Source organism: Temnothorax nylanderi, unplaced genomic scaffold (assembly GCF_030848795.1).
Source record: "Temnothorax nylanderi isolate EJ_2023f unplaced genomic scaffold, tnyl_v1.0 TNYL_tig0440_pilon, whole genome shotgun sequence".
NCBI lineage: Eukaryota > Metazoa > Arthropoda > Insecta > Hymenoptera > Formicidae > Temnothorax > Temnothorax nylanderi.
The window spans coordinates 97,335-119,323 of record NW_027249502.1 but is presented as its reverse complement, the minus strand read 5'-3'; the positions used below and the strand labels follow the sequence as shown (position 1 = coordinate 119,323).

The window sequence follows — 21,989 nt, the reverse complement described above, 5'->3', positions numbered from 1 at the left end:
GTTTCTTCCAGTAAATGTTTCTTTCCACAAATTTTCAAGATTTTTATCTTCCGGTTGAATGGCACGTAATGTAATCAATGCCTCTCTACAGGCATTGTCATTGTTCTCAGGATTTCAATATTTTCTTTTTCACACACTTCTTTGTGTTTTCTAACTAACTTCTTAAGATTATTATACTTGTGCCAAAGTTTTCCATTAGCAAAACGTTTCAATTGAGCGTTTCTTGGAACGAAATATAGGTATAGATGCTTTTTCGTATTTAAAAAGGCTAACAATTTCTGTAGCCCATTCTTGAAATTCTTAAGTCTTTATTTTACAATAAAAAACAGAATGAAATAAATAAGTACAAAGCACTGTAAATTTCGAAGCTGTAGGGGAGACCGGGGCGAAGTCATCACTATTTTTTCGGTGCCGATTTTTAACAACAAAACAAATAATTTTAGTAAGATGTGGTATACCGTTATAAAGAGTGATCCCTTGACTACAAAATTTATACGGACATTTTTGGTCTACTTGGTCGCTTTGTTTAACTGGTATAGAGTGAAAACGACAATGGTGCAAAAATTGTAATGTCAAAATTGCCGAGGCGGAGTCGTCACTCCATTCTCGGACTGAATTTTAAATGAAAATTCATAATTCCGATCATGAAAAATGATAGGATACATTTTATTAATTATTTTTTAATAGAAAAATGGAAACATTAATTAAAAACACGATGGCGAAAAATAATTACAAGAAAAGCGCACACACTTATGTGCCCTACGCTCGCACGTTTCTCGTCAGCTCTATTCTGTTATCTCTGAGCACACACAGCACATATTATCCAAGTCCTCGTCGGAATCCGACCACTGCTGCTTCTTTGACTTTGATTTTCACCGGAAGTCTCCATGATATGGCTTGGTGACGACTTCGCCCCAGACACAAGTTTCAAGTTTGGTCGCTCATAAAATATTAGAAATTAATTAAAATAAAAAAACTTCACTGGATTCGTGTTCAGCATGCATTACTCTTTAGAATCACTTACTTTGAGATTCGGAGACACAATAATATTTAACCCTTAAATGCCACCCGGGGTCCAGCGGACCCCAGACCCTTTAGAATGATATATTTTCAAATGTTCCCGCCAAAAATGGAGCTCATATTTATTTATTTATTATTTTTTATTTTTTTGATTTTGGAGCCAATATTTTAACTGTTGGCGATCTTAATTTTTTATACATTGTTGAAATTGAAATTTTAACAATATAAGCATTTTATTCTCTTTTCTAAGCCTTGAACAACATTGAAAATAATTTTCATAACTAAATATCAAAAAATCAATAAGTAAGGAGACATTTTTCATGCTGGGGTCTTTTAGACCCCATGTGTCATTTACGAGATTCTTGAGAGGTGTGGCATTTAAGTGTTAAGATATTAAAAATTTTCGATGCGCAAAAAATTTTACTTTCGACCTCCGAAAACACGTTTGCTTCGATAAGAATTACAACATGGCACATAACCTCACTAAACTCCGTTGGTCACGTGGGCACCATAAGCCGCGTTTACAGTATTAATAATGGCGAGTTCACACAACATACAGATTTCGAGATAATTGCAATGATGACTCCGCCCCGGTGACGACTTCGCCCCGGTCTCTCCTACTAAATACATTTATACATACTTCATAGATTTGCTAAGAAGCTTTTGAATAATTATCTGACATAATTTATTGTGATCTGATGGAGTTAATCGTTCTTGTGTCAATAATTTTTTACCGGTGCCTAATTCTGAGAGTAATTCTCTTAGATTCTAAAAAATATGAAATGAAACTTAACTGTATAATTGCTTAGTACTATCATATTTAATGGTGCAGGTTTGTATTATTGTTATTAAACGGGCAATTACAATTTCAATAAAGTAAGTAAATCGATTTGTTCTTTTCTACATTTTCTAAGAGAGAGTTAAGATTTAAAAAATCAAACAAAAACTACGAAAAGAAAATAGTTCTGAGATGGACATAAACTTAATTAGTCAAGAAAGTAAGCATGAAAAGGTATACACATGCCATTACGAAATTATAATATAGATAATGCATACCTTCCCACGATAAAAACATGTGTCTATCGACGAACTACTAGCTATACTAGTATTATCAGGTTCACTTGTATATGATAACACTATGCTATGTCCTCAGATTCACTTCAATGTGGTAACACTACGCTAAGATTATCGTCTGATTCACTTATATTCGTAATATCCTAAGGCAGTAATATTCACATTAAATGAACTTTACAATTTGAATAGAAAAGAAGTTAAGAATAACAGATATTTCAATTTTATATGCCATTCTAAACAAAAAAAGATGAAAATTATACTTTACTTCTAAATATTAAATATACTTTTTATTAAAATAAAATATTGTAATTGTTTCACTGTGGAATTTTAAAATATACACTTGTATATATAATTTCTTAATTTTTATTGCACACAAAACACATAGTAATTAAAACAAATAAAATTATAAATCACGTTAGCTTACCAATATTGAGTTGTTAACAACCGATGTCTGATTTTTACTTTGAAGCAATATTTTTCGATATTGCTGATATAAGGAAAGAAAAATGTCCAACTAAGGGTATCAATTCCTTTATCATAGAATCAGGTATGTTTAAAAATGCTTGCTCATCAATTTGCTCATATAAACAAATAAAACTAAAATACAATTGTTCTACATCAAGAGACACGGTAGTGTCTCGCGTCAAGTACACGCGATTCGTTCTACATTAATATTTTAAAAGTATGATAATAACCTTTAAATTTTTTAATATATTGAGACATTTTAAAGAGCTTTTTGACTTTCCCCGTGAGGTCTAGCCACGCTTATACACTGTCGGTCCGCCTCGTGTCGTGTAAACGCCTACTGGGAACGGTCATGATGACGTCAGCTGGCCAATATGGCGGCCATAATCCACCACGTCAACACGTGAGACATATGTGTGCTCACGCAGTTTTGTAGATAAACTTGTAAAAATACGTAAAACGTGTATAAAAGTACAGTCACTATTCTCACGGAGTGTCTGAATGTATTAGTGTAGACTGTAAAAAAATTGTTGGGACAAAATGAAAGTGATTTCTTCAAAAAGGAAAATTTCTAACCACGAATACTGTTGTGTGTACGGCTGTAAATCTCGAGCTTCTAACAATCGGGAAATATCTTTCCACAAATTTCCAGAAAAAGGAAAATGTACAGTGGAAGTTACAAATAAGTTCGGCACAATAGAAAAAGTTGATAAGCGTAAGGCTTGGATAATGGCTACACGCACTGGAGAAGCGGTGACAAGCAGAATGAAAGTTTGCTCCTTACATTTTAGTGCTAGCGACTACGTTTTCTCAGGTAAAATGATTACTTTCTGTTCAATTTTGTTTACGTTGTTTATATAAATATGTATATAAAAATGCAATTAAAGTTATAAATTTTTATATTAATTTTTCTTAGAGCTAGAATATGAAAGGCCACGTCTAAAAAAATCTGCTGTTCCAACACTTCAACTTCCCATGCAAAAGATCGTTTCTACTGCTTCAAAAGCCAGGGCTGAACGAGTTGCAAAACGAGAAGCGAAAAAAGCAAATAAAAAGGAGAAAGAAGAAACAGTGAAAGATACAGACGAGGCTGTTGCCATCGATATCAATGAAGTTGGAGTTGACAGCGCGGGAAACAATGAGACGTTATTAATTGCAGATGAGGAGAAAACTAAAGTTAGGGACATTGATATTCAAACGGATTTCTATTCTTCATATTATAATCAAATAAAAAGCGATCGTGAACTAAGTACAGCTACAGGAATTACCAATTTTGAAATATTTCATGTAATAGTGAGTAATGTCAAGAAACTGTACAACAATGCTAAGAGTAAGTTATCAGTAGAGGAAAAAGTGATGCTGACATTTATTAAATTAAAACAAAATATTTCATTTGCTTTTTTGGCCACTTTGTTCAATTGCTATTCTGTAAGAACTTGTCAAAGGATTTTTGTAAACATGATTAGAGTACTGCGTGCATGTTTCGACAGTTGCATACATTGGCCCTCAAAACAAGAGATCCTTAGAAATATTCCAAACTGTTTCCTTCCATTTCCTGATATTCGCATAATATTAGATTGTACGGAAATACTTTTGCAAAAACCTAAATCTGTATGCTGTCAAGCGATAACATACTCTAATTATAAATCAAACTATACTTTAAAGTTCATGACAGGTGTTACACCAGCTGGAACAATTTCATTCGTAAGTCGTTGCTATGGAGGTCGATTTTCGGACAAAGCAATTTTTGAACAAAGCAACTTGTTTAGTTTGCTAGAAAAAGGTGATAGAATAATGATTGATAGAGGATTTTTTATAGATGCACAATGCAAAGAACATGATATTCAAATCGTTAGGCCTCCATTCTTAAGAAATAAGAGTCAGTTATCAGCAGAAGAAGCACTTCTTAGCCAACAAATAGCAAAAGCGAGAGTTCATATTGAACGCAGTAATCAGAGGCTGAAAGTATTTAATATATTGAAAGGTAGATTTCCCATTAGTTTGGTACATCTTTGTGAAGATATTTTTATAATTATTTGTGGTCTTGTAAACGTATGTTCACCTATTTTAAACGACGATAAGTTTCCTGTGTAAAAATAAATTTGTACATACTACAAATAAATTGATACAAATGTTTGAAACAAGAATCATTTATTATTTTTTTCGTACGTACATACAAAATGCAGCATTTGCTGGAAATAAACACGTTTTAAGGTATATACTAAATCAGTTACATATTCTTTGTCAACCGGAACAGGAATGACTAAAAAAGTATTGTCGAAGGATGCAAAAATCATGAAATCAGTGACTTGAACATTCATTATAGCCATGCATAATTGAACTTGCGCGTAGTACATGTGGCGTTTTTTTAAAGTACAATTTTCATCGAGATATTTTAACTTCGAAACCACATCGTCAATGTTATGATCTTTTCCATGAAAGGGACATTTTATTTCAATTAATTTTAATTCATTTCCATTTTCGTCCAAAATAACACCATCTGGTGAACATGCCAACCACGGATTATTATTAGAAACTATCAAGCCACATTGGTGCACTTTCAGTTGATAATTATTCTCATATACTTCGCGAGCAATTGGTTCGTTTTGTATTCCGTGTCGTACATATTTATTGGAGTGTTCTTTTGGATAAAAATAATTTAAACTTTTTCTTTCCCAGTTGGGTTTCTTATTATTCGCGTATGTGTACAACTCATAACACCGAGAACTTGTGATCCTAAATTTACGCTCTTCTTTCCATGTGGCAAATGATCTTACACTATCTATGCAAATCTGTCTGTAATCTCCACGTAGTCTATGTGTTGTATTTTGACAGCACTCTTTAAGGGTCCCTACATCTAATTTTGATAAGTTTTTCATAAATTCTGAAGTATTTGTTCGGCTTATAATTACGTCTATATTATTCGTGCAATCGTGGGAGACACTGTTATCATGCAGTTCTATTTCATCATGTCTTCCATACCTAATTAAACATAACATAAATAAATAATAATAGCAATGTATAAAAAATAATAATAATTTATTCCTTCGTATCTATAACCAAATGTATAAAATAAAATTGTAAAAAAAATTGTAAAATTACTTTTTATTGAAATTCATTCACATATAGGTATATACAGTAAATTCATTCGTATAATTAAATGTATAAAAATAAATTAATAAAAAAATTGTGTACAATGATAACAACTCTAGACCAACTTACAAATGTTTTTTGATAGCACTTGATGAGACTGAAAGCCAATTTTGATTAATCTCCTCCCTTTTTTCTGCAGACACATTAACTACTTCGGTTTTTATTTGTTGCATGCAAGGGTGATCCAGTAAAGGCATCGGTTCATACTGTTGCAATGCTTCTTTGGTTTTTTTTTTTCCAGGAGCACTCGACATCAGTGCATGACAGTTCGTCAAGCTTCGAAAGTTCGACTCTTAAAATATAAAAAGAAATGAAACATTAAAATACAAAAAACTAAATTATGCATTAATTAATCGTCTTAGAATAATTTCTTAAATTGCATGCGAATTGACAGTTATATATGCGATAAACTGATTATATTTTAAAACTTTCTGTTCATTGAGGTTAGAAAAAATATTAGTTGTTAAAGTCATGAGTATATACTAATTTTACTTACACTACATGTATATCAAAAGCTTATTATTATAAAAAATTATAAGATTCAACTTACATAAAAAAAATTCATACCTTTGACAAAACATGAGTGCTGCAATAATATGTTTACATCGTCCGCTGTTTCCTGCTTTGCAGGAGCAGCACATTTTAACAATTTCTCCATTAGTTGAGATGCTTCCTTCAATTTTGTGAGGAATTCCGCTTTTCAAGCTAGATGTTTGCAAACATCTTGCAATTAATTGTATCATTCCATCTTTAATTTGCGGTAAACGACCACAAGATACGATATGTCCAGCTTGTAATAACTTCTCTCCTTCCACGATATTTCGAGACGACAGAGTTGATTCTGCATATCTGCAGATTTCTAACAATGTTAGAAACATGATTCACTTTACACTGATTTATGCTTTCTATAAAGATAACTTTATATCGATAAAACTGCGTGAGCACACATATGTCTCACGTGTTGACGTGGTGGACTATGGCCGCCATATTGGCCAGCTGACGTCATCATGACCGTTCCCAACACTCACCTAACTTTACACATCCATATAGTTATACACAAATTGTTTAATAGAGATAATTGTGTCATTAATTATTTCCTTTGTTATTATTACATGTGTATAGTAAAGCACGCTATGAGCCTATACCAATATTTGTAAAATATTCTAATTGTATTGACTATATAAAATGGTTCATTTTTCTTATCATTCCATATTTGCAACCTCACTATATTTCTACTTCAAATGATTATAATTTTTGGTAACAATTTTACATGGGTCAGTTATACTATCCCTATATCGTAATTATCAACAACATTATGGTAACACTTACTATAAAAATGATATTCCTATAACCATAATTATTATACTATAACTTTATAGTTCCAAATATTATACATTTTTCTCTCAGCGTACAGTTAAAGCTCTCTTCTCTGCGAGTTCTTTACATCTTTCGCCGATGAATATCTTCGAGTGTACTCGACGCGGAATTGGGTCATCGTTATATTTCTCCTTTTTCTTTTTTTTCCGTGTTCTTTCCGAAAGACACGGCTGTTCTGCGGAAGAAGGCTCGTAACAGCCGCGAGCTTTACGGAATGATGCTACATCGCGCGCGGTGGACCGGTTTTCTGGTGTTGCACACAGTCCCTCGTCGGTTCCCAGAGTCGCTTTATGTACGCGAGAAAGGTAACGCCAAGCAATATAAACTGGTCGTTACACCCTCCCAGAAGGGGAGTTCCAGTGCACTATGTTATCGTTTCTCGATGACGGCGAAAAAACAATAACTACGAGCGACGTATGCATAGAGCGGCTCTTGGAATCCAGCCTGTGAGTCCAACACCCGCAAATCGACGGTTGACTCTGGACGAAAGCGAGCTCGAGAGCAAATAACAATTAATAATACTGTTGATGAGGCTCTTCGAAAGAGACGGATGTAATGAAATTGTTTCTTTCAGGAGCCTGTTAAGTACACTCGTTGTAATTTTTAAAGGAGACGCACGAAACTGACGAAATTGCGACGGATCTCCCAGATTCCGTTCCTATGTTAGACCAGTCTAAAGATAGTGATCGATTTTGTTTCGTTATCTTATCGATTAACAATCAAAGCACTCATATTGCAATTCATAATATGAGTTTATTTTTATTTATTATACATTTAACGGGTAAAAGTTACTGAAGGATTCACCAGAGATATCATTCGCTTTAAATTCGCGACGGATAAATCTCCAGCCGCCGGCGAGATTTATACAACTGCAACAAAGCTGCAGCGCTTTAAATTACAGCACGCTGCACTCCATTTGCTTGCCCCCTTCTTCTCTCTGCACGCGTGAAATGCTTTTAAAGCGCAATCGTTCGTACGTTGACTCGGCGGAACGATTACGTCGGTTGAGGCGTCTCAATAAGTAAGAGGGCGAGAATCTTTTCTCAAATGTACCTCATATCAGGATTACGTTTCTCATATTCGGCGCGATAATCCTGCCAAACCAGGTTTCTTAAAGAAGAAGAAACATATAAGCAACATGTTTTCGTCCGAAAGGAAAACCCCTTTCTGCAAAATTCATTTCTGTCGCTACCTATCCTGAGGTGATAGTTATAAAGCTCTATATTTAGGTGAGAACAAAGCGTTTGTTTTATTTTATGATCCACATCCGCGCGAAATAAATAGGAGTAGGTATATTTTGAATGGAGTTAACCGTGCAGAATATAATTTTTTATCCCAGTTAACGAAAGCTCGGTAAAAATTCAAATAAAGTGGAGCAAAGCAGAGGAGCTGTTAAACTGGTGATTTAGATTCATTAGCGAAAACGCCGCGAACTTAATGACGCGACGGAGACGGTCGTGTTTACACGAGTCGCCGCGCATGCACTCGGATTATCTGATTCATTCGTATTCCACGATCGGCGTCCAAGTGTAACGGAACGCGTGGCATACCGTGGTTTCCTGTAGCGTTCCCTTATACGTCTCGAAACGCTAAGCGATCGTTAGTTAGGCGGCCAGTCGCCTTTCCTAATTGCGTAAGGCAACTAAAATATTTAATGACATTCGACAGAGATTTGACAAGGAGATATTTGCCTAATTCAATGCTTCTGTTTTAAAAATCTTGATTATAATCAGCAATCAAATCTTTTTTTTTAGCATATAAATATTATATATTAATATTAAAATTCACTTATTTACGCATTTGTAAATTTATCCATTTACCTAAATATGTATATTAAATAATAATATGTAGATATATAAGTTTGCCAAAGTGATATTTTAACCCTTTATTGCATAAAGTTTTCTGTTGAATATATCTTGCTGAATCAAGAGACACGGTAGTGTCTCGCGCCAAGTACGCGCGGAGTGAAACCGACCGTGTGGACCCGAGATTTTGAGTCTCAATAAATGACTGAACGGATCAAGTTCAGACTAATCTCAATCGATAGCTTGGGGTCGAATTATATGACAAAAGTGTTTTTATTTTTCCTCTACGTACTCTACGAGCGGAGATTTTGTGATGCAAAGTCCGAAGTGTGTAAATTTTTATTAAGATACGTCATCGTCGTCAGAACGTCACTTTCACTTTTGCACCACAGCGCTAATTGCGCGTCTTTTTCACTTTTTCGACGCTAGCGGTGCTAGTATCGCTAGTTTCGTATTTTAAGAAACGTCGTCGTCGTCGTCGGACAAAAATGGCGTCTGTACCTTTCCTTTTTTTGACACGAGAGGGCAGTAATACTCGTGCAGACCGTGCACTGCGTGCAGTGCCACGCAGTGCACTGTCGCAGTGCGTGACAGCGTGTAACGTAGTACGTGTGCGTTCTGCGCTCAGTGCAGATAGTGCGTTCAGCCGGTTCAGCGTGCTGTCATTACTATGTTTACGCAAGCGTTATTTTTGTAGTAACTTACGATAATTCCTCCGCGTAAACGGGGTTTGTGATAACTTACGATAATTCATTTTGTGTAAACGAGTGAATCTAGCGAAACCACTGCCAAGGGAACGGGCTTGGAAAAATTAGCGGGGAAAGAAGACCCTGTTGAGCTTGACTCTAGTCTGGCACTGTAAGGAGACATGAGAGGTGTAGCATAAGTGGGAGATGGCAACATCGCCGGTGAAATACCACTACTTTCATCGTTTCCTTACTTACTCGGTTAGGCGGAGCGCGTGCCCCGATACTTCATTTTTAAACTTACGATAATTCATTTTGTGTAAACGAGTGAATTATCGTAAGTTACTACAGAAGTAACGCTCGCGTAAACGTAAGTCAGTTATAACCTAGAAACGGAGTGTGTGACAGTCGTGACCGTCGCCGCGTCGTGACAAATATAGTGAAATATATAAGTATTAGTATTTATTTAGAATACGGGCCTGAACGCGAATATAGATGAAATTATGTTCAATCGACGCGTTTTTGCACAAAATGAAAGAATCTGGCAGATAAACGCGGCGGTCTGCCTCGCGAAGCGAGATATTAATTGTTAGTTTTCGACTATTCAGGTTAGAAAATCTGACATATTAACGAAAATATTTAATTAAAATAAAATAAATAAATTTTTCTCGTAAAAAAATTTGACGCTGCTTTTTTACTCCCGTCACATTCTTCCTTAAATTATGTTTATTGTTTTTTTATTAAATCAAAAATTTTAGTACTAATGTTTAAATTTCGAAGTCTAGCAGCGCCAAGTTTTTTACAAAAAAAATTATTTATTTTATTTTAATTAAATATTTTTATTTTGTACTGTTACCTCTTTAATTCTTTGTGATTAAAATGATTCTTTGGAATATTATAATTTTGTTAAGGAGAATTAAGAAGCTATTACCACTGGGGTTAGGATAGGAAGACCCTTGAATGGGAACACAAAGATATGTACCACTTGGGTTTTATTTTTTAAAAGTAGTTGCACAACAATTATTTTTCAAAGCAATATATGTATTCTCTTTGCAATTGGCGCAATTTAAAGATTTCACATCTTTTTTTTAAATACATGTCACTTGAGTTGAGTTAGGTAACATAATTTTGTGATATAATAATTTTGTTAAGGGAGAAATTAAAGCTACTACCACTTAGGTTAGATTTTTGGATTTATACATATCACTTAGGTTAAGCTAGGTAACGTAATTTTGTAATGATATAATTTTGTTAAGGAGAAATAAAGCTACTGCTTATAGGTTGGATTTTTGAATTTACAAAATACATTGCGTGTAGGGGAGACCGGGGCTAAAAGGTCAACGGGGTTGAAGCGTCAAATCAAATATCTCGGAACCTGTATATTGTGTGAACTCGCTATTAACATTGTAAACGCTGCTTATGGTACCCATGTGACCAACGGAGTTTCGGCAGGTTACCTGCCGTATTATGATTTTTACGAGGGCAAACGTGTTTTCGGAAGGTGAAAGTTACATTTTCTGCGCGTGGAAATTTTGTAATATCTGCAATAATATTTGCTCTCCAAATCTCGAGGTACGTGATTATAAAGAGTAATGCATGCTGAACACGAATCCAGTGTAGTTTTTTCATTATCGTTGATGTCTAATATTTCGTGGGCTCGTGGGATCAAACCTGAACTTGTGTTTGGGGCTAATCGGTCAGTAAGCAGTCCAGATGCATTTCCAAGGCATTTCCGGGCATTTCCAGGCTCATTGCATATGGAATATGGATGAGACGGGAATTACAACCGTTCAGACACCGAATAGAGTCATCGGACGTCGAGGAGTGAAACAAGTCGGGCGAGTGACTTCTGCGGAAAGAGGAACCCTCGTAACTATTTTTTAATAATGTTTCGCATAAAAATTTTAAATAAAGGCCGTAGCCGGATAAGAAGGGTCAATGTGCCCCCACACGGATCATGCTCATTTTTTTTGCTTTGATTGCTATCAGTGTCACTTACAATTTAATCAAATATTAGCCCTTAATATTGAACTGTTTTGCTGTAAAAAATAAAAGTAAAAATTTCGAAAATAATTCATATCTTTTGATCGGCTTAACCGATTTTGATAAAATTTTAATATGTTGTAGATATCATTGAGACACATTTGTGGAAAATTCGGGAAAGGTTTTTGATGACAGAAACATTGATAAAAAAAAATAAATAAATGTTCTTGATTTTTTTTAGTCCGATATCTTTCTTGTACAATTACGAAAAAATTTTTCTAGAATCTTGGAGTAGTTTCCTATCGGACATAATTTTTTGGAAGCGATAAAATGGGTAGGCGGTACTTTTAAAAAATAAAATATTCTTATTTATTTTTTTTAAATATGATATGCTTTTGGTACGATCGCCATATATTTTATGTAGAATTTTGGAATAGTATTCTACAACAAGTAATTTTTTCGAACCAATAAAATAGGCGGAAGTTAAAAAAAATAAAATATTGTTTTTTATTTTCTAAATTATGATATGCTCTTCGTACCATTGCCATATTTTTTTTGTAAACTTTTGAGACGGTATTTTATAACAAGTAATTTTTTCGAACTAATAAAATGGGTAGAAGGTACTTTAAAAAACAAAATATTTTTTTTCAAAATTATCATAGTTTTTTCGTACCATAGCCATATTTTTGTTTAGAATCTTGGAATGGAATCCTACAACAAGTAATTTTCCGGAATCGATTAAATAAATAGATGCAGGTACTAAAAAAATAATAAAATAAAGTAAATTGAAATAATTATGAAAGGATAAACTATAATCGTATTAAATCAAATGTTTATTTTAATGAAGTACACATACACATACACGTACACATACACTAAAAATAATGACGTACACATACACATTCGTTCACATAATCACTCTCATACTATTATTTACACTATTTATAGTCATATGGATGGACTAATCTTCATCACTATCTTCATTGATAGTAAGCGTGATGCCGTCTGTTTTAAATATATTTAAATATTTTTTTATATTTAAATATATTTAAAACAGACGGCATCACGCCTATTATCAATGAAGATAATGCTGAAGATTAGTCCATCCATATAAATATAACTATAAATAGTGTAAATAATAGTATGAGAGTGATTATGTGAACGAATGTGTATGTGTACTTCATTAATAAACATTTGATTTAATACGATTATAGTTTATCCTTTCATAATTATTTCATTTTACTTTATTTTATTATTTTTTTAGTACCTGCATCTATTTATTTAATTGATTCCGGAAAATTACTTGTTGTAGGATTCCATTCCAAATTCTAAACAAAAATATGGCGATGGTACCAAAAAACTATAATAATTTTGAAAAAAAATATTTTGTTTTTTAAAGTACCTTCTACCTATTTTATTGGTTCGAAAAAATTACTTGTTATAGAATACCGTCTCAAAAGTTAACAAAAAAAATATGGCAATGGTACGAAGAGCATATCATAATTTAGAAAAATAAAAAACAATATTTTTTTTTTAACTTCCGCCTACCTATTTTATTGGTTCGAAAAAATTACTTGTTGTAGAATACTATCCCAAAATTCTACATAAAAGATATGGCGATCGTACCAAAAGCATATCATATTTAAAAAAAATAAATAAAAATATTTTATTTTTTAAAAGTACCGCCTACCCATTTTATCGCTTCCAAAAAATTATGTCCGATAGGAAACTACTCCAAGATTCTAGAAAAATTTTTTCGTAATTGTACAAGAAAGATATCGAGACTAAAAAAAATCAAGAACATTTATTTATTTTTTTATCAATGTTTCTGTCATCAGAAACCTTTCCCGAATTTTCCACAAATGTGTCTCAATGATATCTACAACATATTAAAATTTCATCAAAATCGGTTAAGCCGATCAAAAGATATGAATTATTTTCGAAATTTTTATTTTTATTTTTTACAGCAAAACGGTTCAATATTAAGGGCTAATATTTGACTAAATTGTAAGTGACACTGACAGCAATCAAAGCAAAAAAAAAATGAGCATGATCCGTGTGGGGGCACATTGACCCTTCTTATCCGGCTACGGCCTTTTTGTATTTTTCTCTTAAAAAACAATTATTAAAATGTATCCTATCATTTTTCAGGATTAGATGTACGTATATGTATTGAAAATGCAGTGTGAGGTTTAAACCCCGGCATTTTTGAGATTTCAATTTTTCCACCGTTGTCGTTTTTGCTCTATACCGGTTAAACAAAGCGACGTAGACAAAAATTTCCTATATAAATTTTGTAGCTAAAGGTTCACTCTTTACAGTGGTATACCACATTTAACTAAAATTATTTATTTTGTTGTTAAAAATCGGCACCGAAAAAAAACTGACCTTTTAGCCCCGGTCTCCCCTACTTGGCGCCTTTTTTTTACCTTTTTTGAAAAAGGTTATTAGTATACGGAGATTTTTGGGATTGCTAATTGCAAATCTGAAATTGAAATTTAATAAATCAAAATGGCAGATTCAATATGGCAGCCAAATTGAAAAAAGATAAACTATGGCTTATTTACGTATAAAATTTTATATGTATGAGTTTTTTAGACTTTTATTATAAATCTGCTGCCAAAATTTAATAATACAAAATAGCGAATCTAATATTGAAGAAATTTTTGCTACTTTTTAACGAAAAAGTCTAATATAAATAAATAAAAAATACCTACATATATAGGTAGGGGAGACCAGGGCTAGAAGTCACACGGGTAAGTTGTCACAAAGCTTATATCTCACTTAATAGATTGAGTGGAATATTCTTCTTTATAGTGTAAGTTGCTCCTATCGTGTTAGTCGGGTGTACGAAATAGCTCGTTTCAAAAACATTGCATGTGATATTTACGAGCACTTTTTAAAAATTGGAGGTCGTGAGTAAATTTTTCTTGCCTCTATTTTTATTGTTCCGTTGGTTTTTGAAATTACCAGTCGTAATTTCTTTTTGGTCATAAGAAATATTATAGTTTTAGATAATTTTTCCTGTATTTAGTTAACCGTTATTGCAACATAGTTTATAATTATAATTTTCTGTGTTCAAAATGACCGCTCAGGGTAAGTTGTCTCAAATGAGATGGGATTCAAAGTTTCTGAGAATTATTATTCTTTTATTTACTTAAAGTTTATGAAGGTATTACAAAGTTTATGAGAATTATTAATTTTTCGTTTAATTCATGCTGCAATATATTAACCAAAAACTGGCACTAACTTTAATAAAATATTAAAACAAGAACTATTGTTGTATGTTTCCTCTACATGAAAGATAAATGACAATCAATCCAAAGTCATGTGACAACCAACCCTGAGTATGGGGTAAGTTGTCACATTTGCGCGGTTTTAGAATTAGAATTAAATAACTTTTTTGTGTATAAATATATACAAGTCTAATATTTTGTTTCTTACACCTAAAGGATGTAGCTACATTATAAAGTATTGCTAACATTTTTTTTAAATCAGTATTTGAAAAGTGTGACAACTAGCCCCGGTCTCCCCTACCGCAAATATAAATTAAATATAAATAATTTTTCGAAATTCTTACAGAATAAGTGTCAAATTCCGCTTGTAATAAAATTGTATTTTAAAAGTGAAAAGTGATAGAAATTATCAGTGGCAAAAGCATAAAGACGGGAAAATAATTACATATTTATGTTACGTTCAGGTACACATACAAGTCTTAGAAACATAACGATACGACAAATATGTTACACAAATCAATTATGAAATACGTAAAAATATAGGAAAACTGCGAAAAAATAGGTGTCTTCAAGTATACGGAGAGAATTTTCTTAGTTGTGGGACAACATATACCACCAAGAATTTTATCCGAGCTATTCTGATTAATATCTACCATAATAAAAAATATTAATATCTATTACATTAAAATATAAAATATGTTTGATAAATTTTACTAAAATATATCTAGGAAATTTCAATAATTTTTCAAAATTTACCAATCTGCTTGGTAATTTTTATCACGTTGTTTGTAAAATGTCTTTTGTATATTTTAAAAATTCCTTGGTTGCCAAGTTGTCTCAAGTTTGTAGTGAATTTAAGGGTGTAAAATATAACAAAAAATTCTCTCCGTGTAAGGACACTATGCAACAAAGAGTTAATAACAAAACGTAAGCTGTAATTCAGTGGATAAGTAAGTTTTTTTTCTCATATTCTCGAGAACACAATCTTTCTCAAAGGCAGTCCATGAAGGAAAGATCGTTCTCTTCCTGGTCGCCGCTGGTCAACGCAATTTTGCTGTCCTTCGAATAACGGTCGATGTTTAACACTCCGGTCACTTCCGGCCGGAAGTGTATAAGACTGCGGTAGCGGAAGCCACTATCGTCGTTGACGGGCATACAATATCGATCGCTTCTCCACGGCGTGGCGATGCGATGTTATCGCCTCACAGTGCTCTTTCGCGCATTTCGTGTACGAAGTACGAAGCACTTTACGGTCAAAGTAACACGCGGAATAGCCGGTGGATTTGCTGGCAGCCGTATCACGGAACAATGTCGACCTTTTCCGCGAAGCAGCAAGTCTTGAAATCGTGAAACGCAAATGCGTCTCATCTTCGTTCGCCTTCAATCGAATCGGAAATGAAAACTAGGATAACGGAGCCATAATTTCACTTTTTAATTTAAGTTAATTGAACGGAAAACGCACATTATTATTATTACTATTATTAAATTAAAATTATTATTACTATTACACTATTTAACAAAAAAAAATGCACAAAAAAAACTAGTTGTTTCTGGTAGTTTTGCTTGACATAGAGGAACCTTTGTTTTCGTAAACCTCGTGTACGGACCTTTGATCGCGTATAAAGCTAGGTCTAATCAACCAAATCTTAAAGAATTACATATGAAACAGGGGTAGAAAAAGCCGAAAAAAAATTATTTTTTTAGTTTTCGATGCCAATGTGTTCTGAATGTTCTAAAACGTTGAAAAATTGTATTTAAAAAATGTCCGTGTGTGCGTGCGTGCGTGCGTGCGTGCGTGTGTACACATTTATCTATAACTCAAAAACTAATCAACCAAATGTTAAAGAACTATATATGAAATAGGAGTAGAAAAGACTAAAGAATATAGTAGAATTAGAAAAATTGCTAATAATAAAGGGGTTACCGATTTCTGTCTAAAGAAATCTACGTAATTGCTCTAATTTCCGCAAATTTTGAGATATCGAGCTGAATTTTTTTTATAGACAGAGGCTAGAGTATCATTAAAGGTAGATTGGTATTGAATTTGGCACGAATCGGTGAAGGGGTTATCGATTTTTGCTTAAAAAGTGTATAAGTTATATACACGTAATTTTATATAGAGTATCGTTAAGGACGTTCACCGGTTATAATCGTAGCCAAAAGTTTCGCGCGAGTTCGGCTGTCTTTCCCATCGACATATAGTATGGACTGCGCACAGGTATAGAAAAATATGACCGGCGACTCACACCGGTGGAAGAAAAGAGATAGCGACTGGTAGAGGTCAAGCTGTCTTTTTCTATCCAGTGCGTACAGACAAAGAGGGAACGAGGTAGAGGTCAACTCTACCGGACACTTTTTGAAGGCTTTCATATAGGGATCGCGTAGTCCATACTATATGTCGATGGTCTTTCCGTACAGCGCGATCTTCTCTCCACTCCACAATTTTTAGCGTAGACTGTACAGTGTTACCACTTACTCCATGGCGACACGGCGACACGCTTCTAAATATCGTCAAAATACCGTCAGTGAAGAACTTCGGATTACAATTACACATAAAGTATACCGCTACGTATCCCCATTTTGTAATATGTTATTTCCTAATATCATTATACATCATATATTAGTTTTTTAGCAAAATACATAACCACACACACAATTTCTGCCGTAATAAATTAAAATAGCCCTCTAAAACACACTTTGCCTATACCTTACATGTTAAAATTCGTAACTTTGACATTGAATATCTCGACTTTGGTACCGGCACGGTTCTTACAATTGAGGAGGTGTATAGATAACACTATTACGAGCATATAGTCCAAAGTTCAAGCAAATACATAGAAAATCGATTAACCGATGAACGTCCTTAAAGGAAAGTTGGTATTGAATTTGACGATGATCGGTAAAAGGGTTCTTTCTTTAGGTATAAAATTTTGAATTTTTTGAGAAATGTCAGTGGTTGTTCTAACTTCCGCCAATTTTGAGATATCGGGCTATTTATAATTCTATTATATTCTTCAGTCTTTTCTACCCCTATTTCATACCTATGTGAACTTAGCACCCGACTTTCATATATATTATGACTATTTCATATACATATAATTCTTTCAGATTTGGTTCATTAAACCCAGCTTTATACGCGATCAAAGGTCCGTATGCGAAGTCCATATATGGACCATACAGCCTGAACTCCCAAAGTCAACATCGATTTGACATTGCATCGATTGTAAAACCCCACTTGTGCTACTAAGCTGACTCTCTATCAATTCATAAAAAGGTTAAATTTAAAATTAAAAAAAGTGTGCATTAGGAACTTGCTTCCTCATCATTACATATCGCTACCATTGCTCCTATTTTATTTCGCTCATAAAGCTTCCTCTATGAGGAAGCCAAACTAATATAAATATTAATAATTATGCATCAAATAAAATACAAGCTTCCTCATAAGAGGAGCTTTGTCAGTGAAATAAAATAGGAGTAATGGTAGCGATCTGTAATAATGAAGAAGCAATGTGCAAGTTTCTAATTTGCACACTTTTTTAAGATTATGCTCCTGTTTTGGAATGCGCTGAATACGATCCCGTTTACAAAATTACTCTATCACGTCACAATTTTAAGAAAAAACCGCCAAAATAGGCCATTGGCGCACAACATTGAATTATATGCCATTTTGTAGGTATTGTTGTGTACCTACATCATTAGAAAAATAAGTTTAGGTTCTGGGTGGGCGTTACCGGTTCAATTACCAGTTTTAATACCTATTCATTACTCACCGTCATAACTGTCAGAAAATGATATAAAAATATTTTTCATATGCACTGATGGCAGCTTGATTCTTGCGTTTGAATGGTTTTGTTTTTTTTTTTTACCGAACTGGCCGCAAGCAGTCCTGACTTATTTAGCTGAACAAACCAATAAGTTTGTTTACCGCCATCACTACGGGAAAGTATCCTGGGCGCAAGGAAGTCTGGGTAATATTATGAAATACATTATTTTATGTAAAATTAGTGATATTATAATATTAAGTTAAATAGTGTAAAGTTTTTAGTGCCAATTAGCTAATATTACAATATGCGAAATTGACGCCCCAGAAAGTATCTTTCTCACGTTTTTGAGACTTGAGACTATATTATTGTTATTTCTATCAACATCTTCTACAAATGCATATACACTGAGAAAAAGGTTTCTTTATGTCAATTAAATATATTTGGTTGACACTTTTCTAAAATATTTATTTCAAGCAAACGAATTATATTTAATATAAATGAATGTTTTGTTGGTATTGCTAATTTACTTTATCATTCATATTTGTGTCAACTCGGCGATATAGTTGACATGATTTATTTCATACAAATGTGTGTAGATGTTGGATCAAATAAAGTTCGTTCTTTTGAGTGAAACGAATGCGATTTGTTGAGCCAACTCTATATTTCTTAATAGATAAGAAATCTTGCTTTTGTTTCGTGCTCGGTTCCGTGGCGCGTAATGCTGCGCACTCTCACGCGGCGAGAGAGTTCGGTTCGCGCCCGCTACGCGGCGCATCGCCAGTACCAATGTAACAAAATATACTTTTGTGCCAAAATTATATTCTTTAACTACTAAGAAATATTCAATTGATGCAAAAAGATATTCGTTCGTGCCAAAATCAGATTCATTAACTATTAAAGTACATTTTTTTGGGGCAACAGAATATTCACTATTATCACAAACTAACGATTGCATTGATTCAACAAATTGATTCGATTCGCCGTATCTAACCATGCCATTTATTATCTGTTAACGAGCCTTATTTGGTCCAAAGAAACCTTTTTCTCAGTGTAGAAGTCAAATGTGTGTGTTCATGGCCCTTTAATAAAGGTTCTTTGCAGTTAAAATTGCAAAAATGGGCTATTATGTCAATATGGCGGGTATCAAAAGTAAAAATTCGAACATTAATTTTGATATTCGCCATATTGGCTCTGCCATTTTTAATTTATCACCTTTGACATCAGATTAGTTTTCAACGACCTGAAAAATTCTTAAGATTGAATAACATAATTTAAAAATATTTTGTAGATTCTTAATGGTCGCAACTTTGACGCAATAGACTCTATGTTAATCATCAACATCTTTTTAACCATAATCGACACAACAAATTCGTTTTAAGGGCTGAAAATCCCAACAACATATTTAATTTTGATTACAATTAAACTTCTCCAACACGTCACATATTGTATAGTTATAAGATAGCCCATTTTTGCAATTTTAACTGCAAATCTCAATATTGTGATGTAATAGAGCAATTTGGCAGGAACGTTACCAAATTGATCCCGTGAGGGATTGGGAGTCATCTTAACCAAAAAGAAGAAGGAGAAGCAATTTGACAAACGGGATCGTATTCAGCATCCAAGAAACTACCGGAAACGACTAGTTTCGTTCTTGTGCTCGAAAAAAAGTAATTTTTTGTTGTGTTGTAAATAACAATAACAATGTTATTGTTATTAATATTAGATTGTTAAAATATGAGACCTACCTTTAGTTTCAAGCCGAATAAAATAGGAATAAGTGAATAAAAATCCCGATTAAAGCGATCGAACTGAATAGTGCCATAAACATTAATATGGCTTGTATTATACTCTTAAGAAAATACGTGTATCTCTCTCTCGAAATTATGTAAAACAGTTAACCCTTTCGGTACGCAGCGACCGGGACGCGAACGGCCCTCCAGTGGCCGAAGCGTCGATCAGGTCGATCTGCCGATATACGCGATTCGGCCGAGAGAGCTAGGCACTCGACGTTCAACGCCTTCAATTATTACGTAATAAAACTCAATAACAAAAACATTTAAAAAATTTATCAACAGAAACATTTCAAGTTAACATTTCAAGTTGCTCGGCCGCAGTGAGAAGCATGTGGACAGTGACTATAATCACTGCTCGGCCGCAGCGAACAATATAATGGACAGTGACTATAGTCACTCTCCGTACTGAAAGAGTTAATAGCTAACAGCTAATGCCGTTCAGATTCTCGAGGAATCCAAGCGCCCGATAAATGCAATAAGGAAATATCGATTATTCTCTTATTCTTCGCAGATCCAAACGAAACGTGAGTTATTCTTCAAGGGCGACAGCACGGGGATAATCTCGTCACCGTCAGTGCCGTCGGTGCCGCCACCGCAGCCGCCGACACAAACCCCCGGCTCTCAGGTGAACAATTTGTCGTCGGTGGCGAACGCCACGACAGCTAGCAGCAACCTCACATCTCCGAACACGGCGCCGATATATTCGAGCGGGGCCCTGACTGGGCTCAACGCAAAATCGCGGCTGCCGGCCGCAGCAACGACAATCCCGAACGACGCCTCGGAGGACAGCAACAGGCGCGAATCGGCACGTACCGCGATCTCCTCCAAAGAAGACAGCAACAAGGAGACTAGTCTGCTGCACCATGCGCGACCCACCCCGCCCACCAAACCCAAGGAGCTCGACGGCTACGTCGGCTTCGCGAATCTCCCCAACCAGGTCTATAGGAAGGCCGTAAAGAAGGGCTTCGAATTCACCCTCATGGTCGTAGGTCAGTGATAGTTCGTAATAAAAATTCCGATAAGTTGTTTGCACGATTAAATCATTTTGACACGAATTGTACCTACAAGTTATTAATGACATAGTTGTATTAATATGGATTTGATAATTTGTGGTTTAATTGTAACCGGGAATTATTACTCTCGAGAGTAATAAATCAACCGATATTTATGCTTTGTGAAATATGCAAACGCGTACACGAGAATTTTTTTTAAAGCAACGCTTGTTCGAATGGATCAATAAGACATAATCGCAGTGGCCGTGGAAGCACTGCGGAGTACTATCGAGGTCGAATCTCTGTTCGCGGCGGGAAACGCGATCCCACTTCACGGGAGCTGGGCATTAAAATGCCTATTATGCGGCAACGGAAAAACAACGGCCATCTGTCTCGCGAGAGCTAGACCGGGAAAAGGACAAAGGAATCCGTTTCTTCGGTAGTTGCAGCGGTATTCCCATTTCGGGAATATCATCTCGCGATGCAACCTCCCATCTGCCGAGCACGTGCGAGTTTTTCTCTTTCTCTCTCGTTCAGTTCTCTCCTCGTTCGTCAGATCAAGGTTGTCGCCGAGGTTCAGCGGTTCTCACGCACATGCTCGTCCGCGGAACACACTCAATTCCGACCTTCGTCGACGAATC

The 21,989-nt window shown here is 34.5% G+C and overlaps 3 protein-coding genes across 16 annotated transcripts in view; 2 read left to right on the top strand and 1 right to left on the bottom strand.

Annotated features, from left to right (window-relative positions):
* Positions 1-21,989, top strand: part of Pnut (septin 7-like protein pnut) — a 72,939-nt gene that overhangs the window by 31,571 nt on the left and 19,379 nt on the right. For all 14 annotated transcript variants that reach the window (XM_071721850.1, XM_071721851.1, XM_071721860.1 and 11 more), the window contains one exon: positions 20,868-21,345. In XM_071721850.1, the coding sequence (XP_071577951.1) occupies positions 20,868-21,345 (478 nt within the window). The remainder of the gene's footprint in view (positions 1-20,867; positions 21,346-21,989) is intronic.
* Positions 2,942-4,706, top strand: LOC139782788 (uncharacterized). Its single transcript, XM_071721862.1, has 2 exons — positions 2,942-3,373; positions 3,476-4,706. The coding sequence occupies exons 1-2, from the start codon at positions 3,100-3,102 to the stop codon at positions 4,651-4,653; spliced, it is 1,452 nt and encodes a 483-aa protein (XP_071577963.1). The 5' UTR covers positions 2,942-3,099; the 3' UTR covers positions 4,654-4,706.
* LOC139782789 (uncharacterized) lies at positions 4,694-6,749 on the bottom strand. The gene is made up of 3 exons (XM_071721863.1): positions 6,280-6,749; positions 5,782-6,004; positions 4,694-5,541 (listed from the first exon to the last, which is right to left on the bottom strand). Exons 1-3 carry the CDS (start codon positions 6,368-6,370, stop codon positions 4,707-4,709), a joined length of 1,149 nt encoding a protein of 382 aa, XP_071577964.1. The 5' UTR covers positions 6,371-6,749; the 3' UTR covers positions 4,694-4,706.